Source organism: Tyto alba, unplaced genomic scaffold (assembly GCF_018691265.1).
Source record: "Tyto alba isolate M040663 unplaced genomic scaffold, T.alba_DEE_v4.0 Super-Scaffold_40, whole genome shotgun sequence".
Classification (NCBI taxonomy): domain Eukaryota; kingdom Metazoa; phylum Chordata; class Aves; order Strigiformes; family Tytonidae; genus Tyto; species Tyto alba.
In genome coordinates, this window is record NW_024881316.1 from 46518265 (window position 1) to 46544265 (window position 26001).

General features: G+C 40.6%; 1 protein-coding gene across 1 annotated transcript in view; it reads right to left on the reverse strand.

Moving 5' to 3' along the window:
* Positions 1-26001, reverse strand: part of PKHD1 (PKHD1 ciliary IPT domain containing fibrocystin/polyductin) — a 267005-nt gene that overhangs the window by 24464 nt on the left and 216540 nt on the right. The window contains exon 59 of the mRNA XM_042803457.1: positions 4765-5770. Coding sequence (XP_042659391.1) covers positions 4765-5770 — 1006 coding nt within the window. The remainder of the gene's footprint in view (positions 1-4764; positions 5771-26001) is intronic.

The window sequence follows — 26001 nt, forward strand, 5'->3', positions numbered from 1 at the left end:
TGCTTTTCCAAGTTAAACAAACCAAACTCTTTACTAAATTATTCTATTATTCTATTACTTACATCTTAAAATAAACACCATTTTCAAGATCATCTTAAATATCCTTCCCTGTATCTACTTGAACTGAGTTTGTCTTTTTTGTATATTAACAAGCAGAGTGGCACATGCTACTCAAGCCTATGCCTTCTATAGTGCCCCTACGAACATCTGATTTTAAATTATGTAAGCTTAATTTTTAGCTTAAAATTTAAGCTCCTGAGTATCACCTTTTCCACATCTTCACTTCCGGGATGGGTGGAAGATAAAACCTTGACAAATCCTCAAGTGCTGCCATAGCTGCAACTCCGATGTCAATAATTTTAGCGTCCTGCCTTTACCTACTCACTGGAGGAAAAGCTGGATCCCTACACAGGAAAAATGTTGTCCCCTCCCCTTTTTACAACTCTGTTCAATTCCATACAGCAGCCTGCATGAAACCTGCATGAAGGTTACTAAACCCAAGAAGCACTCTGGGATTAGGTTGTGTCAGAATTAATCTAGTTTGGTCTCTGACCGTGCCTGCCTGTGTATATGCCATGTGACTTGGTGAATTAGTAGTAAATTCTCATTTAATCCTCTGCATGGGTACTGCTGTCTCAATGCACAATGCTTTGATGATTTGCTTCATTTTTATTGCTTGCTGTGTGTCTCAAGCACCATTATTTCCTGTACACACACTGTTTTTCACATATTAGCCCAAACGTAACTCTTAATAAAGAAGGATTAATGTCTGCAAATTTAAGTTTGTATCAGGTTAAGGTTCATCAAGGAGGAGCAAAGTACCCTGCTCCAGTGTGGGGATATGGACTAAATGGCTTCTGGATGACTATCCAGCTTTATATTTCTGATTCTGTATAGACACCCACACAAACACACACAAAACATTCACTGTTGTACTCTCTTATACTTTCACTTTTTCACTTACACTGATATTAGGCAAACTCTGCAAACCAGAGATTTCTGTGTGTAAATACATTGCAGTATATATTAATACACAGACACACACGGGAAGACAAAACTATGTGATAGTCATCTCTGATTCTCCAGCTGTGCAAGACTATAGCATTCATAGCAGTCACCTCTGTCTTTCCTTGACAAACCAATGAGTTGTGCTTGAAGTGACCCTAACAAAGGAGTTAAATTAAAATCATGTAAAAAGGCATTTCAAATCATAATAGACAAGTCGTTTTTTTAAAGGTTTGGCAGTATGATATACAGATTTACTGCCTAGCTACCCAACCACAGTAAGGTTTTCAAGGCTCCCTTCAGCCTTACTGTCCTGGGCTGAAAAGACAAGCACCCAGTCTCTGCTGATCAAAGATCTTCTTTGTTGTCTTGATGCAAGAGGAGCCACTAATCTGAAAACACAGGGAGACTGGCCTGGCAGGAGTGCAGGTTCTGTGTATATCTGACAGCCTGATTGGATTTTGCACGACTCAGGGGTGAAAATATTTCTCTTTTCCTTCCACAGAAAAATACACTGGAATACTTAGCCTGACTTGTAATCCCAGCCCCATTATCCTGTCTGTGCTAGCATGTACTGCCTAAAGAGAGACAGATACTCAGTGGGGATACTACATGTCCCAACAGGAAAATCCTGATTTCATTTCACAAGTTATCTGTGGCCTTATTGCATCAGAAATGTCAGCCATGAGTAATTCCAGAAAAGCTATGACTGATGGGGAGCAATAAATAACACTGCAGATGAGCCCAAGCAGCTCAGGGTGGATGAGCTCTGAGCTGGTCCTATGATCTGGTGATGTTAGTATTCTCTTCAATATACATCCTAGGTCTTCCCCTACTGAGATGGTGAATCTAAGACTTTAAGCTAACTCTGCTCTTGTCCCTGTAATAAAAAAATCTCCTTCCCAAGGACCTCTCCTGATCCTTGCTGCTTGGACAGGTTTCACAGAGCATGCACAGATGAGAAGACAAACTCCAGCTGGGAGAGCAGTTCCCAGTGTGGAGGAAAGGTCATTTGTGCCTGAACAAAGGCATCTACAAGGTAATTTACCCAGCACACAGAAGAGGGTGATCCTCTCCTTTAGGTGAACTCTCTTTCTCCCTCTCTGTGATGTAACACTAATGCATCCAGACACCTATAGACATTTAACAGGGTTCTGGTGAACTTACACTAAAAAATCTATACCTTGTTCCTTTCCCACAGTGTAGCTATTGTTACTTTTTTTTTTCTGATCATCTATAATAAAAACACTGCATGAGGGGTCTCATCCCTGTCACACTCTGAAGGTTACATGTCTTGGGATGGCATAAAGACAGGATGACATTTCCTATCCAGGCTGTAAAATTTCCTACAACTTTTTGCTGCCCCATTTTGTAGTATACTACATTGTAACACAAATATTCCCACTGACAATAGTGATGTTAATTCTTCTGATAAAAAAAATATTGTGTATCTTCAGAGTTAGGCCTTGATTTAAGACTTGATTTTTCAAATAATAATTACCCATTGTGCTTAATAGAACACCAGTTCCAAAAAAAAAAAAAAAAAAAAAACAAACAACAAACCAAAAAAAAAAAAAAAAAAGAACAAACAAAAAACACCAAACCAAAATGAAACAACAAAACAGAAAATTCCCATGGTCACAGACCACTGTCCTTACTCTGGGTGTTTAACTACTGTAAGACACACAGTGCCTAGTAGGAAAGTTAAGTGTGTGAATAGTAGATTATATCACCAGCAGCCAAGAGACATCAGGATGGTATAGGGGTCAGAGGTAAATGATAGAGGATATGATATTAATTAGAGAAAGTAAGTCTTAGACAAATCCAATTTCTTTCTTGTATAGATGAAATATGCTTAGACTTGGGTAAGGCTCAGTAGTGCACAACATAAAAAATAACATTATGCAATATGAAGACAGTACACAATAAGGTTGCCAAACATCAAATCTCATGTCCCATATTAAAAACAGATGGGATATTACCTTTTTCATATTTCCCATATGCTTTTAATACAGATTCGGGATCTGAGGCTGAAATACACTGCTGTCTATTCCCTTCCCAGACCTGTTCCTCACAGCCTTCTCTGCGGATAAGGGCTGCCATCTGGGCCACATAAATAGTGGCTGCAAGAGGATGAAAAGAGCAAGACAGAGACAGAAGAAGGATGGATGGAAAGGGTTGGTTGTTGCTGTGGAGCAGAGGAAAAAAAAAAAATGTCCTTTGAAAATGGAGTCTTGGTACAGAATACCAATAAAAAATTATTATGTACAAAACTGACCAAGCACTAGATAACTGAAAGAGCTCAAAAGGTAGCTCCACTGGGAAATTGTTATAAAGTAAAGGAGTATCTTCTGTTGTTCTGTCAAAATCAGCTGCAGGCCTGCATTGAGAGACAAATATAAAACCACTGCTGATAAAATGCATGGAAGGATTGGTGGGCTGATAATTCTGGAGAGAAAAGTCAATCATGGGAGCCTAGATCCTGTGGTGTATAGGATCTGGGCAGAGTGGATTGGGTCCTGTAAAGTTAGAACTGAAAGGGAATTAGAGAATACAGTGAGCAAAGAGACGACCATGAGCTTTCTTATTTCTGTGGAAAAATATGTGAAGGGGATCATTGAATTCTCCTAGTAGAAAATGGGATTTCATACCACTTTTGCATATGACACTGGTATCTTAGAATCATAGAATATCAGGTTGGAAGAGACCTCGAGGATCATCTGATCTAACGTTTCTTGGCAAAAACACGGTCTAGAGAAGATTGCCCATCCCCCTGTCCAGCTGAATCTTAAAAGTGTCCAATGTTGGGGAATCCACCATGAAGGAAAACTGTTGGCTTTTCAAACATATGCACTTCAAAAAGGATTCAGAAAACAGGGACAGAGAAGGAAAGAAACACTCACCAGAACTGAAACCTTTCAATTTATTAAAAAGCAGACAGCTAAGTGATTTGATTACTCTGGAGGTATCTGGAGGAGGAGATAGAGTCAATGCCCAGAAACTCACTGATGTAACAGTGAAGGAAAGAACAAGAAACTCTGATGGGAAGCTGGAGAGAGAGAGTGACAAGAGAAAGTGGGCAAGTACTTGTGACAGCAAAAGAGGGATAGCCTCCAACATCTAGGCAAACATTCAGGTAGTATTGTCCAGTTCTTGTATCTTCAAGACCATACACTTTTCTAGAATTTCAGCCAAAAAGAAATATAGGTCAATGCTGAGGTATCAAAGTGAACAGCAGTGGTCTGTATCATGGAGGAGATTGAAGTACAAAATTAAACAGTCCTTTCTGGTCTTAAATTTTAAAAGTATATGAATCTAGGCTTAGACCTATCAAGTTAGTTAAGGGGACAACCCATCTTTAAAAATGCATTTCTGCTGCTACTTCATTTTATAAACTTTCATAGAATTAATTGTTTAAAATATAAGAGCTGTTATAGTCTGAACTTCTTTATAAACATTGACTTTATCCAATACTTTATAGTTTCAAGGCAGACTTCTAGGAAGTCTGTTCCTGGTTTAAAGCATCATAGACATCTTTGCACTAGAGATACATGAGCACCAGCAGAATAACATGGTAATTCACACTCAGGAGTCCAGCTAGTACTTGGGCACAGCTGTCATGGAAACTTTATAATGTGTTCCATCATGGTTAGCCATATTTCAGAACTTACTCCCCATCTTAAAAAGCAGATCAAGCAGTTAAATTGCTTCACTACACTACACTTCACTACATCTACAGATGCTGCATTGGATACTTACCTGTTGTTAGCTTCTGCTGGAAACAGTAAGGCAGACTGAGTCACCATTAAAGTATCAACCGTCAGGCCAAGGCCTCTCTGAAGGTCTCCAGTCTGATGAGTGTTGATAATTGTTCTGGCCAAACTCTTTAAGCTGTCACTTGTCAGCTCATTTCTTGGATGGCCTGGTGGATCACCAAGTTCAATGATGAGCACTCTTGATGGACCAGTCGCATCAGATAGCTGCAGAGCTCGGGTGCTCACTGGTCCTCTCCCCATTTTCTGTGAGCTATACCTGCTATGAAAGGCTGTGCAAAATGCCATGTTAGGACAGTGATATTTCTTTTTGTTAGCATCAGCTGCGATTACCTTCAACATGCTTTCACCACCCGGCACATGTTGGACTACTCTGATTTGGTGATGACCAACCTTTAAGAAATCAGCTAATTGATATACTATACTTGCCTCACCCTCTTCCCCAGCAGCCTCAGTTACAGTGAAAGCCACAAAAAGGGAAAGGCCAGCAACTATTTCTACAGGTTCCTTCTCATGGAGGAGAACATAGAGGAGATTTTCCTCAAAGCTAAAGTAATTGGCTCCTGCCTCTTCATTCAGTGAAAAAGAAGATGGGGTTGGAGAGACATATTTCCCTTGAATGAAAACACGAAGGCTGAGTGGTTCATTGTAGAATATAGCTAGGGGCAGTCTGGTTGCATTTTGGCCACTAAGGAGGTAAAGTCTGAAAGTCAGAGGTGCTAGGTCTGGGAAGCAAATTGTAGTGAGTTTGGTGGATGGCAACACAGAAAAGAAAGTCGAATGATGCTCTTCGGTGCAACACAATGTATGCGAAGTCACATCACTGAAGGTATCCATAAAGCTGCCAGTCATCGCTACCACTGGAAACAGTCTCTGGCTGACCGTACTGAGGTCCAAGTTTTCTAGGATAACAAGTGCATGATCTGCCTGTTTGCAGAAGTAGGCTTGTACTGAGGGTTTGAAGATGCACTTGCTGTCATCTCTGTAAATTCCTGGAAGACAATAGAGGGAGATGAGGAAAGAAAAAAATAATAAATAATTGTTTCAGACATCATCTCACCATTTTGTGATATAGCTGCTTATTTTCCCATTCAGTGCTCAAAGTCACTTTTGTTGGTGCTAAAATTTTACATAGTTTTAAGAGAAGCCTGAACACTAAGGGGTATTAAATAGGTAGAAAACACATCTACCCTAAGATGTCCTTGAGCTGAAAATGGTTGAAGACTGCTAACGAATGACAGAGAAGTATCATATACACTTACCTTGCTTTTTATAGATATCAAGTTATGGACACTGTTGAAAGAGAAGGTATGACAGATGGACCTTTGGTCTGACCCAGCACTATGTCCCTATATCCTTGTGTCTTCTACCTTCTCCTGGTTCTAAGACTGTAGCGGGGTATCAAATCAGAGCATGACTGTAATCCTTTGGAAAGAAAATTTAACTGTACACAAAGCTGTCTCGTCCCACTCACAGGGACTTTATCTTAAACAAAAAATATTTGGAAAGGACCAGACCATCATTAATCTACTCCAGCAGTGAACTGCCTCACCGAGTTTTAGAACAAGAAGAAAGCACCATACTCAGACACCTACAAATAACGGAGCCCTTTGCATGTGCTCCAAGTGTCTAATCTCCCATTGCAGTCAGTGGAGATTTGGAGTTTAAATCATTTGCCCGCAGGCAGGCATCTAGTATCACATGTGTTGCCGTGAGGTATCTGATACATGTGACACAGGGTCTGCAGAAGACCTATGCCCTTCAAGAGCAGCTGGAGGCCCGGTGGAACACTCCACAGCCCCTGAAATTACATGAGACACACATTGACGGTAACTGAAACACCCCCAACTCCCAAGCCATCAATATAGACAAAGCGGTTTAGAAAGCAATGAAGTTAAGACTAAAATGCTGTTTTGTCGGCTGGATCGCCCTTTACTCTCCTCTAACTTTACTGACAAGAGGTAGGATCCTGTCACTTAAACACCAGTACATAATGTCACCTGGACTTCTTTGGGTTGCTACAAAATATATAATACAAGATTCATGGGAATGTAAAAGCCGCTTTAAATAAAACTTTAGATATTCTTTCACTGAACATAACAGGAGCTAAGATACTTTCATGTATGGCAGAATTTGCCACCAAATCCCATCCCAAGTGTCTGTGGAGACAAGTCAAGAGGCTCCTTTCATGGAAGGCTCTATACAGAAGAGATGTAAGCCATACAGTCTTCTGAGTTAGGGTATGCTACCTTTGTCCAAATATAGGTCTTCACTTTAAGATGAGAGAAATCATGCCTCAGGCTGTAACGGTGAGATCATCACTGATTATAAAGAGAGAATAAAAGTAAATGAGTTCAGACACGGGCACCCAAAGCATAAACATTTCTGCCTGGAGCATCTTAGGAAAAGATATGTGTTTCTGTTTTCCTTTCACGTCTTCAAAATAAAATCAAAGGAAGAATTTGCTGCGCTAGCCAGCTATAATCCTCCTTCCCTCACCAAGACTGCTCCTTCCTTAGTTAGCTTTGCTCACACACATGTTCAGCAAAGCATGGCCAATGTCTAAACTAACTCAGTGCTCTTCATTCAGCAGCTTTGGGGACATGCATGCAGACAAGCAGTGCCTGATGCTAATGATAAAAAGAAAGGGACAGCAACATCCTTGAGAGTCACAACCTTTTGGATGAATAAAAGGATGTTCCACTTATCAAGGGAACATTATGTGAAACTCACTGCTAGAAGAAAATACTAGGCTCCTGGAAAAGAAAAAAATTATGAGAAATCATACTGGATTCTGCTTATAGTTGACATCTTGATACCTGGGTCCTGTGGACATTTACCTATTATTTATTTCAAGGGGATTCCTAATGTGCAGACTGTGGTCTGTGATCATTTCCCAGAATGAGCTCTTACTTTGCACGTCACCGAGGAAAGCAATGAAATTACATAAATGTCAAGCTCTGTTCAGGGAGGACATCCAAGTGAGATAGGATCTGTGCAAAAGCCCCTATTTTTGGACACCAGCTTACCATTTTCTTTCCCTTTTTCTTGCCTTTCCCTTTTTTTTTTTTTGCTTTGTCAATGTAAGTATTTTATTATTGACATGTGCTGGGGGGAAAGAGAGAGAGAGAAGCAACACCATTCAGAAGCAGAAGTAGAAATCCTGCACTCAGAAACATTCCGTATTGTCCTGGAGCACTGGGAGGATGCACCCTGCAGCAGGCAGCCAGCCCACAAAGGCTGACAGATCTCATCGTCTGCTCTCCCGGAAACCCCCCATCCCCCCTCGATGACATTTCTCTTGTCTACAAATGGGATTTGCTGATATTCTGTGATTTCCCAGGACTTTTCTTTGCCCTCCCTGCCTTGCAAAGTGGAGTGTGCTTGGTTTCCTGTACACACACACACGCACACCCATGCACACACACGCATCATTGCTTGTCTCCTTCCAAATTGCCTTATCTGCCAGTCACAATTTCTGCAGCCTGAAATTTCGATCACTTTTAAATGAAACCCATGCTGGCCTTAGTAATCATAATGTCATTTACAATTTACCACAAAACACGTTTATTCAGTTAGTAGCACATTGGAGAAAGAGAACTCCATATGAACTCGCCGCTGAAGCCCTAATCTGATTATTTCCTCATGAAAATCCAAGCAGGGGTGCTTGTAAGAGGGGTCTGAGAGGAGAAGGAAAAAGTGAGTCCTGGCCACAGCTGACTCTCATAATCAATGCGAATAGATAAGTGACGTGGCGTGTCAGGGCCAGCAGCTAATCTGCCCCGGGGCTTTCCTCTAAAAAAGGCCAGAGTGGACAGGACTTAATAAATACTGAGTGACCACTGAATATTGAGCTGACATGTGCTATTTACATTGGCGATGAACAATAACAGTGATAAATTCCAGAAGCATCCCTCTGCAATGGGTGAAATTAGATTAAACAGGTTATATTTGTATGTGTGCAAACGCACACACGTGTGTGAAAGGAGAAAAAAAAAAAAAAAAAAAAAGAGGGAGAAGAGAAAGAGAAACCTGGCATGTGTGAGTCAACTGGAGACCCTACAAATGGGTGGGAAAGATGGAGAAGATATTCATATCTGTAGCAATGTGTGCACAGGTGAGGATGAATATGTGGCACCAAGAGCTGCATGCACCCAAGCAGAGGAAGAGGACATATGTGCACTGGGTGCATGCAGGGGCACATGTGTGTGCCCTGCTCTGTGCAAGAAAGAGAGAAAAATAATACATGGAGAGAGTGTGCGTTCACCAACTGCAGCGATTTCCTTAGCCTCAGAGAACAGACTTTGCTTCCTGCAGATTCTCTTATCATCAAGTCAAGTTTATTATTTAATTATATACATGCATGCACACACGTAGACACACAAACTTATATATCTATATGAGATTTTAGCACTCAGGTTGCTTCTAGGGCTCCTGACAAATATTAACTTTGTGTCAATATTTGTCCTTCCTGTCGTGAAATGAGGATTTTCCACCTCATTTCACATTTGAAAAGAAAAATGCGCCAAGGGGGTCCTCTTTGCTTAGGAGAAAAAACACCACCAACAACATCTCATATCCTTTATTTAGAAAAATAGAGCGGGAGGGAAGGAGGGAAGAGTATTTTTAAAATAGATGTTTTGACTTAAAGGCACATAGAGTCCTTTGCAAGTCTCCTGCCTTTTTCCTAGTTCCCCAATGCCAAATAAATAAAATAAAATAAAATAAAATAAATTCTACATTTAAAATTGAATGAAATACATCAGCATTAATGATTTTCCCCTTCAGGTTAACACCACCATTTCCTTCAATAATTTTTACCCATTTCGTGATAGATTTCACAATTCATGGTACAAGGAAAAATATAGTCTTTTTTTGACAAAAACAAAAGGCAATGTCATTTTTTTATCAAAATAAAATAAATCTCCCACAATTTTCTTTCCATCTGACTGGATTTGGCCGTCAGTTATTTCTAATTTAACTACAATTATAGTTACAAAAATATAAAAATGAGTAGGGGAGGAAGGGGGAGGGGAGAGATAAATGGGACACTGTTTAGAAATTGCAATTCATTGGCCTTGGGCTGGCCAGCACATATCTTTGCTGAAGGGGAAATATTCATCAGCATTAACTGTTCTTTTTGACCTGCTGACATTCAAATGTGAAATAAAACAAAAGGGCCTAGCAATAGGACCTTAGAAATCTAGCTAAGATAAATTATTCTGAGATCAGTCATTTTTTCTATACAAAATTTTTTCTACATTTCTTGAGTTCAGGTGCTCCTCGTAAATAATTTTGACTCCTATTCTCCTGTCTAATCCCTGGCACAGGGCCCTCATGCCTACATACTCATCCTTTGAAAGCAATGGCTCTGCAAACAGTGATCTTCTAAATCTTTATGTAGGTAAGTGAAAACAAGCCCATCAACTTCAGTGGATGTTGAAACAAAGCATCCTCCATTGTTTACAGAAATCTCACTTACTCTCAATTAGGGATATCATGCAGTTGAGTCTAGCAGTGTTCCCGTGGTGAGTAAACACACAGATATGTAATGTCAAGTAACTTATTTGTGATGGGTTTCTTGCAAGGTGTGTGTTGGGAACACACACATAGGCATGCATGGTGGCATGTGTGCTTGGTCATGTATTTGTGTATGTATGTGGGTGAGATACACACATAAATATATACTCATAGCAGGGATCATGTAAATAAAAATGGAGTGATTGCTTTAGGCTGTTAATTCTTTCTTTTAAAGAAAATGATTTTAGAAGGAAATGAGTCTCATAACATCACACTGTGTGGGTTTTTATGCTCCCTGTTTATCGTTCCTCCATAAAAAACTTTGAACCCCCTGGCCAATTTCAGTCACGTTTGTGGACTCGAAGATATTATGTATGTTCCTACAAGTTTTGTAAAAGTAGATGCTCAAGTAGAGAAAAGACAGTTATTAGTGCTTCCACTGAAGGGAAGTCTGTAGTATAAGATCACTCTTATGCATCACAGGATCTGCATTGACCATTCCCTTTCATGTACAAATCCATAGAAAACCAGGTGTAGCACATGAAGTATTTGTTCTTGCATTTGTTGTTTTCGTGTGCTGATATGTCCACACACATTGCTAGTATTTAATCACTGTGAAATCAAGGATTATTTGCATCTTTTATATGGTTGTGTATTTTTATGTTAGGGCCAACCCTTTCAGAACTCCCCCGTGCCTAAGATGCAAGGTGCACGTTACAGATGATAGAATATCTTTCCAAGTTCTAAACAAAAATTTGCAGTTTTCCAATTCCCAGAGACAATAGTAATAACTCATTCTTGACCTTAAAGCATAAATGCACAAGTCTTAACAAGAGAGACCAGAAGCCCACAGAGGCCAGAATTCTCACCAACAGTGATCAAAAGAGTCATCTAGAAAGAGTACAGGAACAAAGCATGCATATAACAATGCTCCCTCAAAATGCTTCTCCAGCTTTCAGTGATTTACGGGTCAAGAGCCTCTTGAGTGAGAAATATCATCTTTGGTCTGCATTTTATTAAACCTGTCTCACAAACCTGTGAAAAGCTTAGGAGGAGAATAACCTTGCCAGGAGAATATATATTGAGCCCTCTCAAAGGAGGTATGTGGGTAAATCTGAAGTGCCCTTTAGTGAGGTTGCCCAGCCCAGGTCTTGTGTCATGGTTGAATTAAGGGGTGTTACCTATCGTACCACAGCACTTTTCAAATGCCCTGCTGCCACTACAAAGTGACCACACCTGGAAATACCTTGGCTGTCTCTGCCCAGAAGACTAGGCTGGAAATGAGCTACTACAGCATTGCATGTATCAAAACTAATAAACCAGTGACAAGGCCAGTTCTTTGTCTCTAAGGCCAGCTGGTATGGCACTCCAATAGTATGAAAGTCACTGACCCTCTAAGATATGGCAGCTACCTCCAAACTGCTCTTTTGGTCTGACTCCTCACTTGTGCTAATTTCTGGAAAGTGCCCAGAAATTGTCTTGGATAAAGCTGGGTCGCCTGAGACCAAACTGGACTTGGAGATTTTCTGCTGATGTTACAGGAGTGACTGAGAAGGTCTAAAGTCCATACCCTACTGCTGCTTGATTCGGTAGGGGTAGACATCAGGCCCATTCCTGATATTGTCAGCACTAGCCCATAGCAACTTGCCCATCATTTTATTAAACTTAATCAGAAAGACACAATTAGGGAGGATTTTTGCCTGCATTATCATTAATGATTAGGGAACTTAAATCATTTTAGCCATCTTGACAACACAAAGTTCCCCATAGTGCTTATTTAGGCAATAAATCAAATATGACAAAAGAAACATTACCTGGTATTATATTATGTGTGGACACAAAAAGGACTAAGCTGTAATTGACCTATACTTCATGATTCTGTGCTTTTTCAGAGTCCCAAAAGTCCTGATAAATTAAGCACCCTTAAATTGTAACTCTGAAAGAAGGAGAATGCAGGAATCATTACCTTAATCCCTACTGCAATACAATCAAAAGTGTGCCTTTTGGGATTGGGGTGAATGGGACACAGTGAACCCTCATAGGACAACATGGGGGAGATAATCTGGGTCTTTATAGCCTTCCTGAGGGTTATCAGTATACAGCTAAGGGGTGGAAATTATGGCTTTTTGTACAACAGCTAGCAAAATAAGGCCCTGACTGGAGATTTTAAATGCTCTCATGAAGCAGATAATACAAAGAAACTATTCCCACAAACCTCTTGAAGTCATTAACCATCATTCCAAGAGACAATATCTGGGTGTAAGAGTGATCCTGCCTCCCAGGCAAGATGATTAAAAGGGAAAAATGCAAAGAGAAACATCTTTTGGTCCAAATTATTTCACCTTTGAAAAAACATGCTGTTCTGCAAGTATCAATTTGTTTCTCATGTCACTACCAAAGCTTTTCCCATTATGTTTCCCCTCAAGATAATCCTGGTTTCCTTTAGGTGTATTTAAAGCCCAGAAGGATTTTTCTCTCCTCCTGATCAGCAACCCCTTTTACTGAAGCTTTAGTCAAACTGATACCCTGGACTCAACATAAAGGCAAGGGGCAGCGAACAGCAGAGCCCTTGTCGACAAGGTTCCAGTCACCATCTCTCTGGCCAAGGAATGATAAAACTGCCACCGCCACCCGAAAGCAGAACAGCAATTTCATCAGATGCCAGACCTAAAAATGAATGTAGCCATGCCATGCACTGCTCTGAGCTGTGGATATAATGAGTTTTGAATGGGAAGTCCCGGACACAATAAATCTGTGCCATATGTGACCATTTCCTGTGTCAGTTCCTTTCTCATAACCAGTGGAGGCTTTGCCCTCCCCCTCACTTTCCCTTTCATGACCCCACACCAGGGCTCTGAAATCTTTCAGGGTTGCTTATGGGCCCCAGGCCTTTCCACAGCGGTTGCATAAATAAATGAGTTTGACAGCAAACATCATAACGGTTAGTGGTAATGTGCGCTCCACACAAGTGCTTGTGCTACTCACTGGAGAAATGGGGGAGGAAACAGCTTGGTTTGTTACAAAGAACAAAAGTATGTTCTCTGACAAGTGGTGAAAGAATTAGTCAAATAAACATGAACTCTATTAAGAACACTGCTGCCAGGTTTTGTTATGGACGGGAAGGTTCTCAGCTTCTCTTTCCCTCCTTGGCCCGCAGTCACTGCAAAGACAAATCATCCTTTTCTTCTGAAAAAATAGTTAGGAGATGAAATGAACTGCGTCAAAATAAAATTTACAGGGAACTCCACTTTATTATTATTATTATAATTTATTCCCAATGAGAACAATTCTTTGGTCCTGGGAACAGTCACCAAGAGACCAAATGATTTTCCATTAAAAGTAGGCCAGAAGAAAAATGTCAAATACTTGTAGATTTTTGAATTATTTGGGTTAAAAAAGCTTAAAAATTACAATTATTTTTATAAGACATAGGTGAAGGAGAGTACAGAACAGAGCTGCGTATTTGCCCTAGAATTGTTTCCCCTTTTTCTGTTCATTAACAAATCAAAAATTTTGACTAAATAGCAAAAATTTACTATGTTTTCAGCTTTACCTGAGAAATCATAATATTTTGGACCGTGTAAAATTTTTCTGCTAAACTATCTTATTGAAAAGCGTAATTTTGTTTCCCAGATATACCATATAAACAAAAATATTTAAAATACCCCAGCTTTAGTCTAGAAAGATAGCAGATATTTCAATTAATACATTAAAGTACTACTTTATAGAAGCTTCATGAAAATATTAGGAAAGAAGGAAGGAAGGTTGGTTTCCCATGTTCAATGCAGAGAGAACAAGCAAATGTATTAATATTTTAACCAGGGAGATTTAGGTTATAAATTAGAAAAATATATTTCTAGTTTAAAAAAAAAAAAAAAAAATACCTTGAAGCCAACTGATTAGGAACATGGTGGAACTAACACAATTGAAGAGGGTTTTTTTAGCAGGTTCTATTAATTTCTTTCGGGAGCACTGCAATTATGGATGCCATTTTGGAGCAAATGGATGGGTGAGGTGAGTTCCTGAGCTGTGTACTCATCCTGCCCAATGCCTCAAATATCTTTTTTTTCAGCAGCCTTACCTTCATTTTCTTTCTTTCCTTCTTTCTCTCTCTCTCTCTCTTCCTTTCCCTCTTTCTCTCTCTCTCTCTTCCTTTCCCTCTTTCTCTCTTTCTCTTTCTTTCTTTTTCTCTCTTTCTTTCTCTCCTTCTCTTTCTTTCTCTCCTTCTCTTTCTTTCTTTTTCTCTCTTTCTCTCTTTCTCTCTTTCTCTCTTTCTCTCTTTCTCTCTTTCTCTCTTTCTTCTTTCTTTCTTTCTTTCTTTCTTTCTTTCTTTCTTTCTTTCTTTCTTTCTTTCTTTCTTTCTTTCTTTCTTTCTTTCTTTCTTTCTTTCTTTCTTTCTTTCTTTCTTTCTTTCTTTCTTTCTTTCTTTCTTTCTTTCTTTCTTTCTTTCTTTCTTTCTTTCTTTCTTTCTTTCTTTCTTTCTTTCTTTCTTTCTTTCTTTCTTTCTTTCTTTCTTTCTTTCTTTCTTTCTTTCTTTCTTTCTTTCTTTCTTTCTTTCTTTCTTTCTTTCTTTCTTTCTTTCTTTCTTTCCTTCCTTCCTTCCTTCCTTCCTTCCTTCCTTCCTTCCTTCCTTCCTTCCTTCCTTCCTTCCTTCCTTCCTTCCTTCCTTCCTTCCTTCCGCCCTTCCTTCCTTCCTTCCTTCCGCCCTTCCTTCCTTCCGCCCTTCCTTCCTTCCGCCCTTCCTTCCTTCCGCCCTTCCTTCCTTCCGCCCTTCCTTCCTTCCGCCCTTCCTTCCTTCCGCCCTTCCTTCCGCCCTTCCTTCCGCCCTTCCTTCCGCCCTTCCTTCCTTCCGCCCTTCCTTCCTTCCTTCCTTCCTTCCGCCCTTCCTTCCTTCCTTCCTTCCTTCCTTCCACCCTTCCTTCCTTCCTTCCTTCCTTCCTTCCTTCCTTCCTTCCTTCCTTCCTTCCTTCCTTCCTTCCTTCCTTCCTTCCTTCCTTCCTTCCTTCCTTCCTTCCTTCCTTCCTTCCTTCCTTCCTTCCTTCCTTCCTTCCTTCCTTCCTTCCTTCCTTCCTTCCTTCCTTCCTTCCTTCCTTCCTTCCTTCCTTCCTTCCTTCCTTCCTTCCTTCCTTCCGCCCTTCCTTCCTTCCGCCCTTCCTTCCTTCCGCCCTTCCTTCCTTCCGCCCTTCCTTCCGCCCTTCCTTCCGCCCTTCCGCCCTTCCTTCCTTCCGCCCTTCCTTCCTTCCGCCCTTCCTTCCTTCCTTCCTTCCGCCCTTCCTTCCTTCCTTCCTTCCGCCCTTCCTTCCTTCCTTCCTTCCTTCCTTCCTCAGGTAAGTTATAAAAAATGTTAAAATCTTATTTGTACTTGCCTTGGCTGAAGGCACAGTCCTAGACTCTGTGCTCATGACAGAAAGTTTCACAAGCACAAGAGTCCCTGTGACATTATTAGGGTGATTTTCAGCAATATTAGTCCTGAATGGGCTATGGAGTTGAATCTTAAAGCAGAAGGATTTCATTACAGGTACAGACAGCTATATTATGCCATGACATATTTATGACAATGAACAGTAATGGGAGGCAAGTATTTTAAGCCTTAGAAGTCAAAATTAATCTGAAAGCATAGCACAGAGGCTGAACACCTATGAAAACATATTGAAGAGCTAAAATTTGAGATACAAAGGCTAGAGTCATTATCTGAGCACACAGAATGGGATTCATCACATTAATTTCAGCTGCCTAAATGTTAAGCATCTAGTCTAAGCTAATTGTCTAGTCTATGCTGTTCATCTAGACCATAATCGTTAGAGAGAGGAGAGACTTTTAGAGGATCATTCATTCCTGCTTCCCCTTGGATGGATTGTATCACTTCTGGAGGTATCTGTCTCTACTGGCTATATGGGAAACCTAGACAGCTAGTCTGGACTGAAGGCCTGTATTTGGACAGCTGAAGTTAAGTTAAATTAACCTGACTCCTAATGATGTAGCTAATGAGGCCTGCAGAACAACTAGGGCAATAGGTGTTCCTATTCTGAAATAAATGGGAAATGATAGTTCTGTACACAGCTCTGAAGTAACCATCTTCATTTATGAACAAGGGGAAAGACAGAACAAAAGGAGATGAAGCCACTGCCATATCAATCTAGAAAATAAGAGAGTTCCCCTATACCTGACAGAGATCTAAACAGGTTACAAACAAATTTTGAAGACCCTGAGAAAGATCAAACTCTGCATTTGACTTTTATAGATGCAATGGCTAAGCCACTGGATGCAGATACTCCCACCTGTGCCTTGTGCAGTCTGTTCCTGAGCAGTACAGCTCACGTAGGAAACAGAAGGGGCACTGAACACCACTTAAGATAATCAAATGTGTCTGTAGTCATAGCCCTAAAATACCATGCTTACACTGAATCTTAGGGAAAAAACAGGTTAGATGAGATTTCTGGATGTCATTTATTTCAACTCCTCAATCAGAGCAAGGCTAACTACAAAGTTAGATCAGGCTTTTGAGGGCTTCATCACAAATCATAGTATATCTATATCTATATGTAGATATAGATAGATAGATAGATAGATAGATGATAGATAGATAGATAGATAGATAGATAGATAGATAGATAGATAGATAGATAGATAGATAGATAGATAGATAGATAGATAGATAGATAGATAGATAGATAGATAGAGATAGATTTTAGGTTTTTATATGTTTACTAGGACAAAACTCCCAGTTTAGAGTATGTCCAGAGAAGCTGCCAGGTTTGAAAATGGCTTGAAGAATACCTGTGACCCTAATGATGCTTTCATATATAATGTCACACATTTGAAGACAAACTGAAGAAGTTTGGAGGCTTACTTTTGTAAATAGTTGTTATAATCATGTGTGCTTGTTTCAAGTAGTCCAAGGCCTGTTCCTTGTCCCATCAAAGTCTTCTGGACAGTTCCAACAGGGAAAGAGTAGGTTTGGAGTTGGAGCATCTCTTGTACTTTACCAGACAGTGTTCTTCATATAAATGTGAATGAACTCAGTGTCACGTTGATCCTGGTTGTGTGGTATTGTGCCCATGGAGAAAAAGAATAACCACACTGGTGGAGCACTGCAAACACCCACCCAGTCTTGACTGTCCTGCTCTAACTAGTAGGCATCACTCCCTTTGAACTTTATTCCCAACTTACTAGTGAGCCGTTTGAAATTTCAGACAGCCCTTGGAGTTATTTTGGCCAGGGAGTATATTTAAAACTCATTGTGCCTAATGTTGTCTTTCTACAATTGAGAAGTAATCAGGAAAGACGTGAAAATAAATAGACAAGTGAGAGGCAAATGAAATATGAAGTGGCTAGAAAGGAGACTGCTCTCTAATGTATTTTTTCAGCTTATTATTGTAAAAGCCCAGAGCAAAAGAATAGCTTTGAAGAGTCTTTTGTTAATAGTGGAAAGGTTGTCTTTTTTATTTTTCTTAACTTTTTATTTATTAACCATGCTGCACAGGGTACTTCTATAAATGATGGCCAAGATTCAGGTTACAGCGACTTGTTTAGTCTGAAAACATCCCAGTCTGAAAAGGGAAGCAGAAAAGAGAAGTAACAGCCCATTGTATGGTGCTTGAAGGAACTAAAACCAAAGCCCATTTGTTCTCTGCTTTTCCCTGTAATTTCTAGTGGCTGAGCTTGCAAAGGTTTGAATGTCCTGGTTTGGATGGTTAAAATGCAGTCCCAGCAGGCCAGTTCCTCAGGTGGTCTATTTGATGACAGTTTGATGCTTAAACCAATATAAAACAGCTGATTTTTTGACCCCATCTGAGAATAAAGCTATAAAGTTGCATTCCTACATAGGGCAATGATTTCATCATCCAGATTGTTGTGGGAAAAAAAAAAAAAAATGAAAAAAATACTATTGAGGTTTCTTATCTTATGCTCAAACCCTAAAACATGACAGTCAATAACATTTTTGATACTCTTAGTGTTGGGGTACTGTGTATATATTTATCATTGCCCTGAATATGTGGTTAAGCATATAAATATTCAATTGCTACAAAATTTTATTCAAAGTTATCATGTGGGAATACAGTAGCTGTGCACAGGAAACCAGGCAGGTGCATTAAACAGATTTGTTTCTTTGAGAGATTTTAGTGCTTTAGCATGGGGGGAAAAAAGAGCATTGAAACACAGTTAAGATAGGCAGAGCAATATAGTATTCCCAAAGGCATCTTAGCTCAGGCATCCTACAGGTATTCAAAGGATGCCCTTCATACATAATAGTCTACATTATATAACTTTTATGAAACGAATTTCCAGTATGGACAATTTTGGGTCTGTTTTTTTGGTATAACACCAGCATTGCCAGACAGATACATAAGACGAACGCAAGAATGATTTTCACTTCTTTATTCTTTGGCATCAACAATAATAGAATATATTTAATTTTCCAGGCATACCAGTTGAAAAATTTACCTGTCAGGCTCTCAGCAGGAACCTGCATGGGCCTTTCTGCTCATTTGGGCCATCAGAGAGCATCTCTCAGCACCCAAAGTGCCATGAAGAGCCCAGACAATTTGAAGAGCCTACAAAGAGCCTCTCTGGCAGGGTTTGCTCAGTTTTCGCATGCTCGATGTGAAATCACATTGATTGGCAATCACAGATGATTGACAATCATAGCGGACACTAGGCTGAAGCCTTGTAGGTTCTGTTTGTATCCCATTAACATGGAATGGCTCATTCCAGAGTCAGACTACACTAAGTACTGAGTACCGCATACTAAGACTAATCCAGCACGTAGGAAATGGCCCAACCCAGTTCTAAGTTTGAGTTGCCTTATCAAGACATCTGGGCTATAGCCACTCTTCATGAAAGCCACAGGAATTCTGTTTATCTATAATTTCCCTGGGAAAGAGCTTTCAGCAGAAATACCACTTTCCAATCCAAATCCTGCCCAAAAGGGTGGTACATTATGTCAAACACATGTCGTCAGGTGTCAAAAATGAGTTCACATTTCCTTGCACACTATATTTCCAATATAATAATAATTCTGGCAGCACTGCAGTCTGTAATCTGAATATCCAGCCAGAAAGATGTGCTGTGGAAAGGGTCCTTGTACTGCCAAGTATATTGAGGGGAGAAGGAACATAAGGGAATCTTGCCTTTTTCTTTTTCTTTTGCTCTTGGTGGCTCACATGGAACAGGAGCTCAGACACAGAGGCCTCAGAAGTAGAGATCTGAATTTAATAAAGCTGTCTGGAGGGGGAGGGAGTCAAAGAAAAGAAGATCACAGAGATAAGAGGCAGAGATAGGAAGAGAGGAAAAGAAAGAGCATTACAGCTGACTGGTGATGGCTGTGACCTTTCAGACTCAAGTGGGCAGAAGTGAAATATTTGCTTAAGAGGTGGGACACCAGTTAATTATGAAAAGAATAAGAAAGAAAAAAGAATATTTTATGGTCAGAACATACACTTCCATGCCCCTGTAATGAGGATAGGCAAAAGGCAAGTAAAAGGCAAAGATAATGACAAGGTGCTGCAAGTCAATTAATATAGTCGTTTGATTTCACTGCAATTTTGGGGGGTATTGAGGTGACCGTTTAAATTCAGTACAGCTACACCTAGTGACACAAATACTGTGTACACAGAGTATGCCAGAAAAATTAGGCCCCCGCTCAGGAAAATAACCTCTTTCTAGGTAAGAATAAATTCCACAGATTAGTAAAATGGGAGAGTGCTTGCTTCACCATTTCTGCAACCTTTCTCCCATTTCTGCTTGGCGAACAAAAGTTAATAGAGGGGCAGTAGGGAAGAGGAGGCTCTTCTAATCCCCACTGACATTGACAGCCCTCTCCACCAAGGTACCAAGCTGACTTCTTTATAGAGAGTACATGCACTGCCAAAGTTCCCGTCTAAGGATGTTTTTTATTTTCTTTTCCATAAGATTCTGTTTGTTAGAAAAACCAAAAAGACACCAGAGGGAAAATAAATGCAGATACATTTTTAATGCATACATTTAATTTTCAGAACATGGTGGGCACTTCAGTGCTGGGTGCTGGAACTGCAAGGGGGAATTTATCTAATCAGTCCTCTGTGTTCCTTCTTCATTGACATAATGTGGTCCTGCCGATTAAAGCACTGGAATAGTAGCTCTGCATTTTCCTTCTCTTTCATACTAAAATTATTGATGTGCTTTGTACAATGTGTAATTGCCTTTATTGTGTAAGTGCCTAGAGCATGTGCAGGGCTGAAATTGAAATAAATAAGCAAACAAAAATCATGCGATAGGAAGTCTCTGATGGTATGGTGGGGGTTGGTGCCATGGTATCATGAGCTGAAAATAGGATTTGATACTGCTGTGACTGGTTTTGATAGAGTGAGATTCGATAAGACTAGAAGAAAGGCTGTTGTGATCCTCTAGTCTGACCTCCTCTTTTTATACAGCACAGACCCTCAGCAAACACCAAAATCAAAGTACTTCTTTTAGCATCCTGGGTCCGAGCCTCACCATCCAGGGATTTCACTGGAGCAGTCCTGATTTACATCACCTGAGGATCTTTTCCAGTATCATACATTCTTTCACTCCCTCTCTTTCTCTCTCTCATACACATGCAGTAGATTTGTTCCTTACATTTAATTTATGCAAGTGAGGCACAGAATACATTTCAGTAACGCCAATTAGATACGCACTAATTTCTTCTCTGTGAAATAGCAGTAAGTAATTAATCAGAATTTTGATCACAACTCAGTTGGCAATTCTAATTGCACTTGCCATTTCCACAGCAAATACAGAATCATTATCTTTTTCGCCTAGTCCTCTCTTCCTAATCATCCAGGGTGCTAGAAGCAAAACATTTCCAAGAACTAGATATTGTCTCTATCAACCAGCAGCCTTAATACCCTTAGACTGAGGGTTAGTGGGTTCAGTCCATGGCTGTGTTTTATTTCAAGCTTCATCATAATTTTAAAGTGAATAGCTAGTGGCAGGCTGGCTGCTTGCCTGGGGGTGGGGGGATTCTGCCTCATAAAATTATGAGAAAGGATAAAAGCTAGCAGCTCACTCCATTAAAAACCTTCTGGGAGAGCACTAAAGACGCCTGACCTTTGCACAAGCATCCAGCAGGCAACCAAGGGGAATATGAACGTTGATCAGATTTGTATCATCCAAAGCCTGCACATCTCTGATGCGCCACAACCACATTTTAACTCCAGGCGTTAACAGCCATCTTGGTACCGAATAGGATGACCAGGGGAGAGCAGTAGCCTGTGTTTAACCAAAACAGTGTTTACATGACCATTTAGTGATCATCGTGCTGATCTGTGCAAACTGACAGTGCTGGTCTGGAGCAAGAATGGTTTAAGATTATCTGCCTGGAAAGTGTTATGGCCAGGGGTCTATGGAGATAGGCCTCCCTTTTGATATGTTCTGAAAAAGCTGGCAGTGAGATACTCCTCAGATGCCTTAGAGTCGAAAGAGTGGGAAGAGAAAGGGAGATTTAGGAACTGAGCCTTACAGGGAGCTGAGGTGATACCTACACCAGGTCCAGCCTTCAAATCCAGTGTGGCACTTCACCTTTTCCCACTGCTGGAAGCAATGTTTCCAAGGACCTGACAGCTACAGTCTGATTTAATAATCAAATTCTTCAGATAATTCAAGTTCAGATGGTTAATATTTTCCCAGGCAATCCCAAACCATACCTGATAAATTTGAGAATAAACACCAAAACTGAGATATCAGTTCTGTCCACTTAATAACTAACAAAAAGAGGTTTACAAGAAGTGTAAAGACACTCAACTTTATGCAAGAAGTCTCTGCATAGAGTATGTTGTGAAACAGAATAGTTCTGGTTCTACCTTTACGTACACTTTGAGAAAGTAACATCAATGAAAACTGCTATTTTGAAGACTGTCCAAGCATCTCCTGTACTCCCCAAATCCATCCTGCCCCAACCAACAGAAATCACTGTAAGAACAGGAAGGCATCATTCATCCTTTTCCTTGGCTTCCTCAGGGTTTTTTGTTTAGGTTTAGAATTTTTTTGGTTAGTGTTCTTGCTTTTATTACATATCTGAGATAACAATAGGAAGGATTTGAGGGGAATTGTAACCTTTCAGAGTCCTTCTACTCCCAGACACCAAACCTCTTCCATAGGAATGGGGAATCACTCTCAACATTAGTGATGTCAATGGGGGCTGAAGAGGGACAAAACATCTCAGGATCCAGCTATGAACAGCCAGAAACAACAACATCTGAGATTTTTGATGGGTTGGATTTCTTTCTTTCACAGAGGACAGAAAGCTACAAACAGAATAGCCGTCTGAACTGCCACAGAGATATTTCTTCATCTGGGGTTGGGATAGAGATGGCATGTTAAACATGCTGCCCAGGCTGAAAGCTCTCAAAAGCTTTAATCATGCATTTTCCAGGCTCAGCTCTAACTTCTAGGACACAGAATTTTCCCATCAGCCTTAAAAAAAGGTACACTGAAGATATGTCTACACTTGTGCAGGCTTATGCCTTAGCCTTGGTACTCAATCACACATATTTTACATTCCTGGAACAATGCTTGGCATGGTTTTTTTTTTTTTTTGTCTAGGTCAACCAACACTGACCAAAACAGTGTCTAGGAGCTGTCCGAGGGTTACTGTGATTTGTGGCCATCCCAGTTTGGATGTAACCAATCTGATCTGGAGGATAAGAGATTTTAATAATTATGCATGTGGACAGACTAAGAGTTGTCCCTAGGTCCAACAGAACTGGATCTGGTTTGTAGTTCATCAGCACAAAGGTAGTCAGAAGGTTTGAGATCTTTGCAGCCACATTGTGCAGAGCAGTACCACCGTGCTCCCCACTGTTCTGAAGAGACATATCCCCCTTCAAGCAGCTCAGGAGCATGGGAGGCACTTGTAGGATTAAAAATGAGGTAGCCACCATCAGGTTTTTCCTAACCAACTATCCATACTCCTCTGGTGTCAGCAATGGCCATGTTGACTATTTAAACATATAAGAGAAAACCTAAAAAGGTAGAAAAGAACAAAAAACTGTTCAAAAAATTTAACACATAGTCTACAAAAGAGAAAGGATGCCTTTTCATTGGCTATGATCACAGTTACTTAATCACCTCAGAGTGGGAAAGAAAAACCAAAACATCAGCTCTTGGAATCTGAGCATCTTTGAAGACCGAGTAAACTGACAGTGCAGATTTATGAAGACAAGCAGATCATATCCCAGATCAACTACAGCAGCCAAAAGGAAAAAATAAGAGCTTTAAAACCAGAAGCAGTGGGATACAATCAGAGTAGTGCAAAAAACATCGACTTCAACACAGATGTATAAGTAATGGATGGTTCTGAAGACACATTCTGGCTACATCTTTACTTGTAAATTAAATGTGTCCAGGAGTATTCCCATACACCAAGGCCAACTGACAGTCGGGATACATTCATCTATTAAACTATCTTAGCTTTCAAATCAGGATGGATTTATCCAGCAGATCAACTGGGAATGTTCTTTGGCACACATTAACTCCCAAACTGCACCCAAGAATTCTTTGGGAGAGAGTTAATTGGCCCAGGAAAAAAGCATGCCAGGGGCTGTTGTAAACCATTTTTACAGAGCAAAGGATTGTGTTTCCTTGTCTGTGGCCTGGCACCACTTTATTTATTTTAACATGGGCATAGTCCCTATCTATGTTAACATCTGCCCCTGGAGAGTGCTGCTGTGACCACAAATTTACCTGCAAAATTTAACAGAGGGCACAGGCCACATCAGTTAGAGAGGTATCTTGAACCTAAGGAAATCAACAGGGAAATCTGCAGCCAGTATTAATTCTGGGTCCCTTCGAGAGAATAGTTCATACCCAGAGGCAAAGTACAAGTAGACATTGTTTGAAATATTTGGCCTTCCTCCGGCACTGTTGGAGGTTGCTGAATTTTTTCACATTTAGATCTTTTTAATTTGTTGTGTACTTGTTGCAAACAAGCTATTACTGTTCACTTAGCAGTTTATGAGGCTGGACCCAATATTTTCTTGCATTAGAAAGATATTTTATGTGGAGAAAAACTCAGATTTGAGTGGAAGAGAAGAAAGTGACAATCTAGTCACCTCCCAGCTGTTATCTCCCTGCTGGAAACGAACAATAGATTGGCAGCAGCTGAAGAGAGACATGCCTGTACACTGCACCTTAATTAATACAGGGAGGATGGCTTTGGGAGGATTGGAGTCACCACAGGAGCAAACCTGGGAATAATTTCCTGTCTCTACTCAGCTAGTGTCTCTCTGGGTTGATGCAGCTGGACCCAACTCTGATCTTCAATAGTCAGCCATAATCTTTGTGTTCAGTGTGGCCTCATGTAACTGCGGGAAATATTTTGATGCATGATGCCATCAAGTAAGCCCCCTCCTCAACTCATGCATGGGCATAGAGGGATGCTCTGAGAAACGGCAGGTGAAATGTGTGTCCATAAAGCCTTGCAAAAACAAACTGTGGAAATCCTTCTTGCAGGCACACTGAGCAAACAGAGGAGCAAGAGTGAGATGAGGTGAGGAGCGGTTACACCACCAGGACTCCGCCACCAGTGGGTTTTGGAGAGAGCAATCTGTTGTCTGCCTTTGGTTTGGATGAGATCTGTGAAACTCAGTAAAACCTCTTGCTGTTTCTTTTAACCATACGGCATGGTGTGCATGGAAGCATTTTGTCTGAACACAGGCTCAGAGACAGAAAGGGCTGATTCACAGCAGACATCAGTGTCAGAAGCCCAGGCTGGGGCTGTTTGCAAATGTACCCACTGAGAGCAATAACAACAGGAGGATAAGGTCAGCCCTCTCTGTTGGACCCCAAGCAGGTCCAGTGTCATGAGCACCACCTCAGCCAACATACGCCAGTGCACAAGCACACAATGGAAAGGGCAGGAGCACCTCTTCCAGCCAAGGTGGAAGCAGAGTTGATGAAAGAGGCAAACACTGCTGCCCAGCCTGAAAGCTACCCTCACAAGGACCAGGGACACATCTTGGCCCTGTGTTTTAATCTCCCTCACTCTTTAAATGTTCCACTGGTGGCTCTTTTGATGCTGTGGACAGGAGTCCATTGTTCATCCACAACAGAGAAGACTAAAATTATTGTGGCCTATCATTTGAGACTTTCTTTGCATCTCCTGTCTGCTTTGCTCCATGGTGCTCATGCTGGAGTTTGTATTTTCAGTGGAAAGTCACCTAGGTCAGGCTCATTGTGACTTTTTGCCAGATGACTTGAGAACAATACTCACACCTGCAAAGTAAGTGGAGGGCTGAGCTGATGTCTCCTGGCCTGAAGACATTGGGACATGCAGGGACATAGCCAGCGTCAGGCTGGGTAGCTCCAGAATGCAGTGCCATTACAAATAGCACATTCCCTGGAGGCCCATCCAGTTGAATTAGAAAAAAAAAAAGAACCATTAATTAAGTTGACTTAAGAGAGGGCTGATACAGGGCAATGAGACCTTTTCTCTATGTCACATGCCACACAGATTTTAGCCTCCCTCTGATGCTTTGTCACCGCCAGTCCTTGTTTTTTAGATCACTGGATTGCAGGGGCTGATGGTGACCAAAGGGATTGGGGCATCAAGAAGAAAGAAAGAGATGGCTTTACAGAATCCCATTATGCATCTACCACCTATTAATTTGCAATGCAAAAAAATCTATAAATTTGTATGCATACTTTATTTCAGGTATTACAAACACATGACGCGTCATGTGTA